At 44.1% G+C, this 14,079-nt stretch overlaps 1 protein-coding gene across 1 annotated transcript in view; it reads right to left on the bottom strand.

Annotated features, from left to right (window-relative positions):
- Positions 1 to 14,079, bottom strand: part of ELOVL2 (ELOVL fatty acid elongase 2) — a 422,911-nt gene that overhangs the window by 41,351 nt on the left and 367,481 nt on the right. Inside the window, exon 5 of the mRNA XM_085606971.1 lies at positions 2,366 to 2,537. Within this exon, the coding sequence (XP_085463097.1) occupies positions 2,366 to 2,537 (172 nt within the window). The remainder of the gene's footprint in view (positions 1 to 2,365; positions 2,538 to 14,079) is intronic.

The raw sequence follows: 14,079 nt of genomic DNA, 5'->3' as shown, positions 1-14,079 counted from the left end.
TGGGGAAGAGCCTAGAGGTGAATGGTAATCCCATCTGGCACTTTCCTCACCAGACTTCAACACCACAAGTGAAGCATAAAGTACTGCAGGTGTTTCAAAGAGGGTTGTCACGGTTTAGGGTAGCTGCTTCTATCTGGAACCCTGCATGAGCCAAGTAGCCAAGTCCTACATTTTCAGTCAGTTGTAGGCAGCTCAGACCTTCTTAGACTCAGTGAAGAAGAACCTGGTGACCGCTGAGGGGGAAGGACAATTCCTAAACAGTTAAATGTCGGTGGTGACTGTTTCTGCTGTGTGACGACTCCCTGGACCAATAAGGCCATGTGGGGCAGAGTTAATAACCTACAGTGGAGATGTTCATGCTAGAGATTCTATTCAATAAATACACAAAATAGAAGGGATGAGGGTAACGGACACCTCTACTCCGGATCCCCAGACTAAACTGTATACACACCAAAAAGGAGTAGGAAGTGGTAAAATTATCTCTGTCAGTGGTGGTGGCATGTGACGTGTCTAAATACTGCCCTCACTCACACCGTAGTGTGACATGCTTCATCATAGGGCTGCTACTATACACCCCTGCGTATCCCACGCTAGGGGTGGAGCAGAGGGAGGGGGAAGACAAACAAAACACGTAAAGAACAGAAACAAATAGTTTCAACAAGCGACTGGGACACCGGCAGTGAAAGTGCAGTGTGGATTAAAACTAGCTCGGAGGTGTCGAAAATACTAAAATGTATTCCTAGACCCTCCGGCTAGGGTTAAAAGAAGTGAAAGATGGTGGTGATTGGGAAATATAATGTGCTTCTTACACCCCTCCTTACTGCCATAGTGTCGACATGTTTCGGCTGTGTGGTTGTGCCCATCAATAAGGGTGTATAGTAGCAGCCCTATGATGAAGCATGTCACACTACGGTGTGAGTGAGGGCAGTATTTAGACACGTCACATGCCACCACCACTGACAGAGATAATTTTACCACTTCCTACTCCTTTTGGTGTGCATACAGATTCTATTCAGCCTAATGTTCTCATGTTATTTTGTCTCCTGCACACTTCCAGTTTTCTCGCCCTTGTTTTTAGTTTCTCTTCTCTTTCTTTACCGTTTCCCGATTGCCTGATTTTGAAATCTTCATTCTCTTGGCAAAATAGACTTCATTCTTTACCATGGTGTATTCCTAATCTTCATTCTCCACTTGCTGATGCTCTTAACAAAAAGCATAGAATCTTAAACCAATGACCGTATGTAGTATCATTAAAGTTTGTCAAGACTGATCATTTCACAGAGTGCAGTTGTAGAACAAAGACACTAGTTTATGAGCTAAAGGCCACATTGAGCTACTGCTTGTGTTCACAACCACAGTTTGTCTCCAAATTTCAAGCTACAGACAAGGTTCATCTTGCCCTGTGCATCAATAATAGAGTAGAAAAGATCTCCTCAAAGGGTTTATGTTAATCTTGCATGTGTCCTGAATTATTTTTACTCTCTGAAGGACGTGTCTGGGACATTATCTGCAACTTCTGGGGATTCATAATAACTGTGTACCACCTTGCTCTTTTGATGTTCTCTGACATGTGGTACATGTTTCTCTGCGATCTCTTCAAGGAACTACTAAGATGTTATGGAATAACTCCACACAATAGTAGGGTCGTCATTGGGTCATTTCCCGGCTGCTAAATTGTCTTTTGAAGCATCTCAGAGGTCCCATAATAAAGCAGTTGCACAGTCAAGCAGCGATGCCACAACACCAGCCCTGGTCGCTAGTTCCAGCATGACCAAGGGCAGCAGTGATGTGCATACTTCAGGCATTGATTGTTAGTATGTAGGTCATGCAACCTAGGGCTCCTGAACTGAGGGCCACCAAACCCTTAATCAGGATGACTGTGACCACAGAGCAAGAGAGTACAGCAGTCCCACGGCTGCACAGGCACAGCCTTCTCCAAATCTGTAATACAGTGCCATGCTTTCTTCCTCCACTCTCGCGAGAGTCCTAACCATCGTCTCAGTGCAAGCAAGACTCTGCTCATTTTGTCACCACATACCAATTTAACTTTGACCGTTCCATATTTAGCCTCACGATATTCTTTTGAGGCTCATTCTGATTGTCTTTGTCAGAGATGGAATTTCTGATAAAGTATACATAATCTTAAACCAGAGGGTACAAAAAAAAGTGAAATGGCTTCAGGTGACAATAAGACGCCAGGATGCATTATATGCTATCATCAAGACTTGGAAATGTGCAGACATGGAAAACTGACTAATAAAAACCAATTGAAAGTCACAAGTTTAATTGTAAGAGTGGGCACTAATGCGGCATAAAGTTCAGTAGATCACCAACATTTGTGTAACACAGCTGATTAAATACTCACTTTGACCGCACGGAATCCAGTTCATCACACACCACCAGATATTAAACATTGTAGCATGATGATAAACGTGAAGAAATGTGATCTGACTGTTTTTCTTCCGTAACACGAAAAAAAACGTGTCCATGAATTCAATGACTTTGGAAAAATAGTACCACCACAGCACCTTTGCCACCTGCAAGATACAACATCGCTCATTAGCAGATAATCACGACTGGGCTCTGGAATAAACATATAATACAGTGAAGGAGATCCTGGGCAATGCACTCCTTTCATTAGTCACAATACTTCCCTGCAGCTTAGCGGTCCTTGAATTACTAACCTTAAAAGCATATCGCATGCGCTTCTGGCTTTAGGCATAGTCGCGATCAGACAAAATCCACACATATACATACAACGCTCTTTGTTGTTTAGGTCCCTTTACTTGGGTCAATTTTACTATTCCATTAACTTCCCCACGAATTGCATAGCAGATTACATCCTATGCCCTGGGACTAGTAAAAAGGCATATTGTGCTGGTGTTAGCCTAACAGTGTTATGTTACACGGTTTTTACTTGGCCTTTTAGCTCTTAGCTGCTGCATACAGATGGAGTGAGGCCATCCATATGGGCTGTCCAGCAGCCAGTACCGGCCCTATTGAAGACTTGCAGAGGCAAAGAATGAACAGTAACAGCACCTCAAACAAAGTGGAGGGGTAAAAGGACCATTTTTTGTACTTGTAGAGTTGTAAAGACCTCACGTAGCACCTGATTTAGTGGACCTTGCTTATGGTGGACAAAGAGAGATTGATTTAGGTGACCTTGGTACGTCTTCTCTGGCCACTCCATGACTCACTTTTCAGTGACCGTGTCCACAGAGTATACCACCCTAACTCCCTTTATTCACACAAGTTGTTTTTTCATGGCACAGACTTTGGGCCGGTTCATTGCAGAATTTCATCTTACACCATTGCATAATTCAAAGGGTCAAGCGCATGAGGCAATGGAATGGACACGTAAGATTACCTAGTTGCAATCATAAGATTGGTTTAATTATAAGGAATGTTGTTCTTACACTGCATTCGATCACTAATTTATACCGGTGTACCTCACTGCATAACAACATGATCCTAAATGTGGGTCTAGGAAACTATATGGGGGTTGAGTACTACCCAAATTTCCAGGAAGTGATATAACAGGGGTCTTTTTTTCTTTCTTTAGGGTTCCCATGTTTCGGGTAATATTTTGGCATGAGTTTCGATTGGGGGAAAATCAAGAAGAGGGTGAGTTTTCTACAGATGGTTAAAACACAAACGCATCTTACAACGTGAGAAAGAATATGGATGGGGAGAAGCGGTTATATCGTAGGGCTGCATATTTAGATATTTTTAACTATTATTATGTATTTCGTTGTCTAGTCTCAATGAGGACTATCAAAATTACCCCACCCCTTCAGGGCTTTAATGCCACCAAAACACTAATCCATACTTAGGAGACACACCGCCTTCTCTTTGATACATATATTGCCAGAGAACCACAATATACTTTGTTCATTTTTAGCTTGTCATACCTGTAAAGGAAGGTGATGGTTATCTTACTACAATTGAAAGTCTACCAGGAAAGAGCACAATTTATGAGGGACTACAATAGAAACGTTTCGGGTCTGCAGAACATTGCCATACTCCCGATATACACACATAATGAACATTTCTTTCCCACCTATTACTGCTTTCATTAGACTGAGTGTCCTTGTGAGAGTGCACTACAATGTGACGTTTACCCTTCTTGCAACACGTCTGATCTCATTTTTCAGATCTGGCAGAGACATTGAATACCCTCACCCTTGGATTCTAAGAAAGACCACCAATCGATGTATAGTCAGTAGAAACTATTCGAGACTTGATTACTTTCTCATTTGCACCGACTTTCTGCCTCAAATTATTTTCTTGATAGAAATTCAACCATGGCTATTTCTGACTACACACCAGTCATGGTTGATTTGGGGTATATGGTTCTAATCTCTAGACCAAGATAGAGACTAAAGAAGGTTCTTCCAAAGAACCGCTCACTTAAAAAATCAATTAGAAATGACTGTGTCACTATCTCTCTGAGAATACCACAGAGGGGTTGCCCCTTGCTATAATTTGGCAAGCAGCCAAGATGGTACGGAGGGAGGGAATTAACAGTGTTGATGACTTATACATGTATGAAGATGATTACAAAAACAGGTTAGATTTGGATGCTAAGATAACCTTCTTGGAGCCCAAGCATTAACAGGTGAGAGGTAATAGAATTCTTTGACAGCTAAGATCCCTAGACTTGAAGCTGTGCTTTAGGAATATAGAGGGGGAACCCTCCTTTATGTATACAATATTAGTGTTGCAATGGATACCAAACTAATAAGCTACTGAATTGTGCAAGCAAAGAACACAGACCATATTTATGCCACATAATAAGATGATAGTTACCAGGAACTTAACGACACACCAAACACTCAGTCATTGTCAGAAAAACTAAATACATCTTGACACTCCACAACCTATTTGTTCAAAAGCTCAGGTGAACTATTCAGAAGTAGTGTCCCAAATTATGTCAGAGAGTTACTCAACACCACCATAACCAGCTTTGAGATATTGGTTGCAATTTCTTCCCTAACAATTGATTCCCACAGGAGCATCTGTTTTCTCTTGGCCTTACTTCCATTGAATGTTGAGAAAGCATTTGACCCCCTGGACTGGTTATTTATTGTACTGGTTTTGGCGAGTCTGTATGTGGCCCAACATTTTTGAAATACCTCCTATATGCCTCTTGTTTGCTATAATCATTCAACAATTACTGCAAAACGTATAAGGCAATTCCCATGTCAATAGCCCCATCATTCATGACCAGTCGCGGAAGGTTGTTCTGTTCTCGCATGAAAAACCATGAATAATGAGGACCCAGACTCAACTCAGTGAGCTATTTATGAACATTTACTGAATTCCAAGAAAACTGCATCTCATTTAAACTATGATGATTTACCCATACTAATTCCTGTGAAATTGTGATAAAATCAAATACCCAGAGTCCACAAAACACCCAAATTCAATACTTTTTATTGTTCCACTATAATCAACTTGCCAAACTCTCTTTAAATGGCACAACTCCCTCATGTGCCCTTTGTGCAGCGGGCCTAGCGAGCAGGGCTCATGTTGCTTTACCCCTATCAGGCTTTATGGCACGCTATGATATATTGACCAAACCCAGCACTCTCAATACTGCTGTCCCACCAGCATCCCTCATGACTGATGTTCCCCCTAACACCCTTGTGATGCTTCTCCAGCACCCATAATTTCCATTATGCTTGAACCCCTGCAAGCATTCCCCAAATCCTGTGAACCAATGGATTAACTTCTCTTGCTGTTCCTAGGGCCTTGGTGTGGTTTTCCAAGCTTCCCCCAGAATCCCGTGAGCCAATGGCAAGCCTTCCTCTCACTGTTACTGAGGCTTTGGTGTTGTTTTCCATCATGCACTTTTGAGCGAAAAATATACATGTGTTTCCCGTTATTTGGTTCTGATCAAAAAGTTACACCTGCCCATTTGGTAAGGTCAAAGAGAGAGTAATAACACGTGTTTCCCCCAAGGTTCTGGAACTTTCCCGATGGCCATGTGCCTCATGTGATATAGGTACATCCACAGAGACTTTGAGAGGGTGTATAAACCTCACCCAAACCCGACTTGTGGCTTGGCCCTGCTCCCTGCAGAACAAGCTTCACCCTTTCCACTCACCTGAAGAATCCTGCCAGACCATAGAAGTGCTCCAGTCTCCTTAAAGTCCTTCCGAACTGGAGGTTCCAGGGGCTTCCACTCCCTTGATGTCTTCCTCCTCCCTGCACAGCTACTGCAGACCACCCACAACTCCCTGAGTCAAAGCCTCGAGATCTTCTTCGAACTTCCGTCAAGTGGAAGTAGGCTAAGTACTTGATATCAGGTTAGGGCGCACTAAACCTACTTCAGCAGTAAACAAGAGTATCCCTGTATTAGAAATGGGGTTTCTGGTTGGCTAGGGTATGCACTTAAGCCACCAGAACCACCCACTACTCTAGTCCAGGTAAGGGAGTTACAAACTCCAAATAACCCCTGCTCACCCCCTTGGTAGCTTGGCAGAGCAGTCAGGCTTATTCCAGAGGCAATGTGTAAAGCGTTTGCCCAACATACACACACAGATACCCGTGACACACAATGTACACCACAAAAGAGACTCCACACAAGAATATATACAAATACCTCATATAGTGTATATAAAACATAGACCACAATCACATAAATCACTTTGTCATAACAATACGTAAACCATAAATCACTTTGCCAACTAGGCAACTGTCATATCATTATAGGTAGGGCAATAAGGTAAATGCTCACAGTTAGAAAACATCACTTATGCATAACACCACCTTACATCATCATTGTACATGTATTATGTAGCTCCTGAAACAGTAATACTTATTCTCTCAATATAAGATATGAGCACATCATAAATCAGGGTACAACATATGAAGCAGTTGGATAATGCACACAAACACAGGAATTATCATATCAATATCACGCTAAACACATAGGGTAAATCCACTACAACTGCAGAGAACCCATGGAGACAGTGCATCTGTGCGTCTATTAAATGTTATGCGGTATTGTAGGGATTCATGTATGATACAGGAGCCTCAGCGTTCCTCCTAGCGGTATTACGGTAATTTGTAGCCTCAACACGGTCGGACCCACCGTCATGGGTCTACCCTGTCCTGCTACCTGCCCGGCAACCAGGCACCCCCCCAAGGTATGCACCAACACGGGAAGAGAGCTATATACGGCTGGCGTCTGCAGGAAGGCCTTGCTGGGTCCCTCGCATGTACCACGTATCAGCCCGCAAACTCACGGAGCAACTGCAGGGCAAGGCTGTGGCGTGTCTGGAGCCCTGCGGGGCCTTGTGGACCGCTATGAAAAAATTAAAAATGCCCCCAACGGATTCCTTAAAAGGGGAGGGGATGGACGGACTCACGCAGCCCCGCTCCCCCGCTGGTGTAAGGCCCGTTGACCTGGTGAGGGGATACAAGCAAAAGCCAGGATCTTGTATGTGGGAAGTATCCCTGCTCTACCTCACACCAGTCATCTCCTCTGCTCTGTTGTAGCCCATGCTGGGTGTTGGAGTAGTCGGCGAGGCTTCCCCTTTTCTGTTGATGATGGAACTTCGCCGGCTTCCGTGGATGTAGTCGGGGACTCCCAGAGACCTTACAGCGGCACTGGTTGCTAGACAACGCTTGGATGCTCCCTCAGCTGGTAAGTGGCGGTGCTCCATTCTCCGCACTCTCTTCTCCCAGCGGCTTCCTCCTTCAAATGCAGGCCACGGCAGACCGGCTCACCACACGCCTTAGGTGCCTCAAAGGGAGAGCTTTCCTCTGGTTACGAGCGCTGCCCTGAAACCCGAGCCACGGGGTCAGAGTGACCTCAGACAACCACAAGCACTCACCACTCGCTGTCTTGGCAGTGAGCAGCACTCTGCCCTCAGCTCAGGGATAAAACCCAAAGCACTCCGCACACGTTTTTGCTTTATAAACAAGGGAGAGGAACAGTCCAGTTCTTCTCCTGCAGGAGCAGCAACTGCATGTCAACCCACCCCTCACACAGCAGGGGGCAGCACTCCTGCAGCTCTTCAGCTCTTCTTTTAGGCAGGTTTACTTTAGATCTAGCAAAGATCTGTCATGAAGTCTTTGATTTACCTGAGACTTCCAACAGGATGCAAGCACACACAAGCCCTTGGAGATTCTTCACAAGCAGGATACCACAGCAGAGCAAAAAAGAGTCAGTCCTTTTCCTCCACCATAGACAAAAGCAGCAACTGCAGAACAACCCACCTCATACAGCAAAGGCAGTGCTCCTCACACTTCTTCCGCTCTTCTTCTTGGCAGGGTCCTTTTGTTTCTTGAAGTAATCTAAAGTCCTGGGGTTGAACGTCTACTACTTACACCCCATTTTGTTCTCTTGGCTTCAGAGTCTCTGTGCTCAGTCCTAACCAGTTCTGACCTCCCTGGTCCAGCATGACCACAGGGGGTGGAGACAGCATTGTGCAAAGGAGATACAGCCTATTCAGGTGCTAGGAAAAAAACTCCTCCCACCACTCTAAATGCAGACCAGGTCTATTCAGCCCAGTGATGAGTCACCCAGGCAAGGCAGGACACACCCCAACCCCCTTTGTGACTGTCTAGCTCCTGTCACTCCTGTCACCAGATGCTGAATACACAGACAGTCAGAGGCACACAGAATGGTAAAGCAAGAAAATGTCCTCTTTCTAAAAGTGCCATTTTCAAACACACAATTTAAAAACCACCTCTACCAAAAGGTGTGTTAATACATTCTGAATTCAGAGAGCCTAAACTGCATTTTTTTCATCTTGTCCCTATTGAAAGGTACACATGTAAAATGTTACAGTGCAGCCCCAATGATAGCCTGTAAAACAGACAGGCTTTCAACAGTGAAACTCAGTACACAGTATTTTACTGTCCAGACAAGTTACACACACCTGTACATGTCCTACCTTTCACATACACTTCACCCTACCCACGGGGGTACCTTGGGCGTACTTTAGGGGTGCCTTACATGTAAGGAAGGTGAAGGTTTGGGCCTGGCAAGTGGGTGCACTTGCCAGGACAATATGTCATTTTAAAACCGTGTGTGCGCAGACACTACAGTCGTAGGTCGAGACACATTTGCAAGGCTACTCAAGTGGGTGGCTCAACCAGTGCTGCAAGCCCACTAGTAGCATTTGATTTACAGGCCCTGTCACACTCAGTGCACTTTATTAGGGACTTACCAGTAAATCAAATATGCCAGTCATGGCTAACCAATCATATTCACAATTAATACAGAGAGCATATGCACTTTAGCACTGATCAGCAGTGGTCAAGTGTCCCAGAATCCAACTGCCAACAAAAACAGGGACAGAAAAATAGAAGGCAAAAGGCAAAGCATTTGCGGATTAACATGTAAAAAGGGCCAGGTTTAACACCCCGTCTTCAAAGACTATAGTCTTTTCCACCATGTCCTCTCTGTGAATTACTCCAGCGCTTCTGGTGTGTTTATACTCCAGAACCTTCCTACAACCTTGGCACTAGAATTGTATCGCACAAGGATTAAAGACTTGAGCTCCGTGTTTCTCTGATGAACAGTAGTACCTACAGAAAGACCTCCAGAGTCTGATATATGTGCCCACACCAATCTATGATTTTGGTTATTCTGCTCTCATGCTGAGCTGCTGATGCAATCTATAAGTTTGTGTCACTAAAGTTAATGCATGTTCATTGTATGTAGAGACTTGTTAGTGTACTGAGGTTAACTGCCACCTCTTGTTATAGCCAGTGCACTGTCAATGCAAAAACAGAGGTTCTTGTCCCTGGCACATCTACCTGACAAATGTAGAAGGTCTCAGAAGTGACAGAACTTGTTACACAGTGTTGCACAGGCGTAGAGCAGATCCAATACCAAAAGTCTCTCTTTTCTTAGTTTATCCCAACAGCCCTTTTCCCTAAGGGCCCCGCTTTGTTTAAGGAGTTTCGGTGCCTTGAACGGGCTGGGCCCGGAGCGGGATAGGAGATCCAGCATCGGCTCGAGTGTTGTCTCTGCGGTTGGAACCAGGTGATTGCCTGACATTAAGGACCCCAACTCAAGGAAAGGAACCAGTCTCCACTAGAAGTAGAATTACTAACATCAAAATGAATTCCCTGACCAGACTGCTCTCCACCTTGTGCAATTTACATATGACCATCCCAAGAAGAAGATGCAAACAGCTAAACAAGGTATTCCACTTCATGTGGTATTATAGAAAGCATAACCACTAGAAAAGTATCCTTGAATACATTGGCTTGTCAGTCTTGAGGATGCACAGATGCACCACTGCCACTCACCCGAAAAATTGATGGACTAGCCCCCTCATTGATCATATTCTGGTGCCCCACGAAATCTGTGGGGCATATTTCCAAGCCCCTATTGCCACAGGAACATCACTTTTTGCGACATTCCTGTGGCAATAGGGGCTTCGCTTATTTATAAGGCGATGTTAAGCCGCTTAACATGGCTTAACGCCGCTTTGTAAATAAGGCCCCCTTTCATGCTTGACTTAGTGTGAAAGGGGAGGGCAATGGGTGTTGCTGTGGGCGTTATGCTGCAACGCCCATTGAATTTAACGCTGCCTCCAATTTACAAGGGTCGCGTAAATAGGAGGCAGCTCCAAAACTAAGACCAGGAAAAATCTTAACATGGCAAAACGAGGAGAAATACTTTATTTCTCCTAATTTTTGCTGTTTCTATGTGTGCTGCATTGTGAAGCACACATAGAAACAGCAAATTGCCATGAATTATTGTTTGCGTGCAGGAATGTGTGCCTTCCTGCACATAAACCATCATTAAACAAATGATGATTTGCAACTTCTATGTGTGCTGCACAATGCAGCACACATAGGAGTTGCAATTCGCCATTCTAGATTGTTTATGAGCAGGAAGGGACACATTCCTGCACATAAACAATCATTCCCTCAGTGCAGGCACCCTTGCACTATGGTGCAAGGGTGCCTGCGCTGGCGCTATGCAGCTGAATTTAGTGCGAGCGCAGGGGGAAACGCAGGGGTGTGATGTATTATTGTAAATTCGGCGCATCACAGCATTTCTAAAGTGACGGAGAACGGCGTTAGCAATTTTGGAGCTAACCCGTGCTCCGCCACTTGCAAATATGCCCCAGTGTCTCTGATGTGTCCCGAAGGGCATTATTTTTGTGACAACCCAGACTTTGAAAATCATTACACTCCACACTAGCAGCAGTTCAGACCACTCTCATATGCTGGTGCCAGGCTACTCAACAGAGTTTTCTATCTGCTTAACATTTCAACAACAATTGAAAATCCAGACTTCTTGTCACAAATAATCCATATGTGTTAGAACTGACACTCTTGGGTGGCAGTCCACCAAATCTTTTGCCTTTACAACTCCTGTTTTACTGAACTTGTTTTTGTTAGCTTTAGGACTCTGTGCACTTTACCACTGAAAAGTACTTTTGAAAGTGTTTGTGATCTCTCCGTTAAACATAATAAAATAGGCTTGCTTCCAATTAGCTAATTTAATTTAATTGTAAGTCCCTAGTAAAGCGGTACAACATGTACCCAGGACCTTTAAATTAAATGATACTTGTGGGCCTGCAGCACGTATTGTGCCACCCTCTTAATTAGCCCTTAAAACCCTGTCTCAGGCCTGCCATTGCAGCATGTGTGCGCAGTTTTAAACTGCCATTTCAAGCTGGCAAAATAAACCATTTACCAGGCCTAAACCATTCTTTTTAATACATTTAAGTCACAACTAGGGTAGGCCCTAAGCAGCCCATAGGGCAGGGTGTGTTGTATTTAAACAGTTGGGCATGTACCTTTAAGTTGTACATGTCCTGGTAGTGAAAAACAATTGTTGTTCAGCATTGCAAGGCCTACCTCTCCCGTAGGATAACATTGGGTTACCTTATTCAATTTAATAAGTGATAACCTTTGTGTGGGACCAGGTTTGAATGTCATGTTTAATGTTTGAGGAATTGTAATTTAAATCCCTCTTTAATTGTAAAGTCAGATTTTAAGCAAATGTTCTGAAAATGGCACTTTTAGAAAGTTGTTTTTTCTTCTCTTAACCATTTGGTGCCTACAGCCTGTATCTGGTCCACGGGCCTAGGTGCAGTTTGCAGGTGGTCTTTGTGTATTCCTCCCAGACAGTATCACAATAGAGGTTTTGCACGTTGACAGGACGAGCCATCCTGACTTGATGAGAGAGGCAGAACTGTCAACTGTCACCTGTCACACTTGCAATTCAAAAGATACTGCTCAGCTCACATACAAAGGCCTACTGTGCCCAAAACAGACTGGGACTAGGACAGAAAGGCAGGACATTCTAAACACTTATCTGGGGAGAGGGAGGAGCTGGCTACTGAAGTTTATCCTACATCAAAGGGGGCACAAGGTATATTAAATGGGACCCTCAGACCCACTCTTCAGTATACTTCTGGACCTGTGGATACTACAGAAGAAAGACTGCCCTGCTGCTTGAAGCCTGCCCTGCTATCTGAGAAGAAAGACAGCACCTACATCCTTCATTCCAGGTTGAAATGACTCCAAGGGTCAGCAGACTAACCTCCTGTTCTGAGCAACATGGACACAACAAACTCCAGAGGCCTCTCTGCAGCTGCCCAGCTAACCTGCTACCACTGGACCTGCCTGGACCTGCAACTGGATCCGTCTGAGCCCTGCTGTCCTCTGCTAGAGTGAATTCTTGATCTCCAAGATGTGTATCCCAAGTCCTGGACCACTATTGTGGAATCAATTGAGCTCCTCCCTAAAGAAAAGACGAAATCCTCACGTTTTGGCCCTTTGTGATGACAAATGGGCCCGTTAGCACCAAGGTCCTGCTGCCTCTGCCAACCGCCAGCGAGAAGCTCCAGTGAATCCAACCCTTCACAGTACAACGACTGCTGGCAACACGAGATCTGCACTTCGCATTCAGCATCAACAGCCCATGGTGACTGCCAACTTCAATCTACGTCAGCGACCGTTCACGATGCCAGACTGGATCTTCGTTCTGCAACGACTACCGTCTGCAATGCCTGGCCTCCTCTTTGAACTACAGCGCTGACCAATCCGCAATTCTCCCCTTGCTCCTTGGGGCATCCTTCACCATGAACGGAAAGCTCTGCGCTAGACTTTAGTAGGTAACGTTTTCAGCGGGACTAACATGGTCCCTGTATGCAGCTTGGACTCCATCACAGTCGGCCTGACCTTGTGACTTTCACTCGGTCCACCCGACCAGATAGCCACGAGTGTCGCTTTGCGCTTTTTAGGTGCTATACTTTAAAATTGCATATCTCCAGTTCTACTGATTGGATTTGTGTTTCAAATAATTAATTATATTGTACTCTTCTATCATAAATTGGTGTAGGATTTTCTTGTGTTGTGTTCTCACTTTATTACTGTTAGTATGCTACATAAATACTTTACACATTGCCTCTAAGTTAAGCCTGCTTTTTGTTCAAAGCTATCAGAGGGTTAAGCACAGGTTAATTTACTGACTTTTTGTGGTTCACCCTGACACAAACTGTGGATGTTGCTTGAGTAGGGGTTCAACCCCCTCAACCAACCACCCAATTTCTCACAACATGCATTTTGAGCGTAGATGGCAGAGGGCATACGATGCTTACATACTGATGGAAAACCAAATAACTTTGAAACCTGCAAGATGGAATTTAATCTGATAGAATTTGGAAGCTTTGATGTCAGGAGTTCTGTGGTTCAACTAACAATCTCAAGACTGAAATGGCATGGCGCAGGACCTAGAAAGTGAAACTTTATCAGATTCACTTTTTACATCTCCGGAGTCTTAACATTAGGTTCAAGCAATACTTCCTGGCTCTATACACCAACCAATTCCCACTGAATTGTGGCAGTTGTTTACCTTTGTAGACTGACTGCTATTCCTGTGTGCTCTGATTTAGAAAATGATCACTTCCTTTAAATAGAATTGTTGTTATCTAAGAGTGAACATCCTACTGGTAATTATGTATGTAAAGTTTCTTAAATATTTTTTAAATTATCTATTTAGCAATTGATCTGAGCGATTGATCACTACATTTAGTTCAAGAAGATAAGCAACCAGAACCTTTTTACTTTTTTTTAACCTTGGCTCAGTTA

This window comes from Triturus cristatus, chromosome 5_2, assembly GCF_964204655.1.
Source record: "Triturus cristatus chromosome 5_2, aTriCri1.1, whole genome shotgun sequence".
Taxonomy (NCBI): Eukaryota; Metazoa; Chordata; class Amphibia; order Caudata; family Salamandridae; genus Triturus; species Triturus cristatus.
This window is presented reverse-complemented; position numbering and strand designations above follow the sequence as displayed.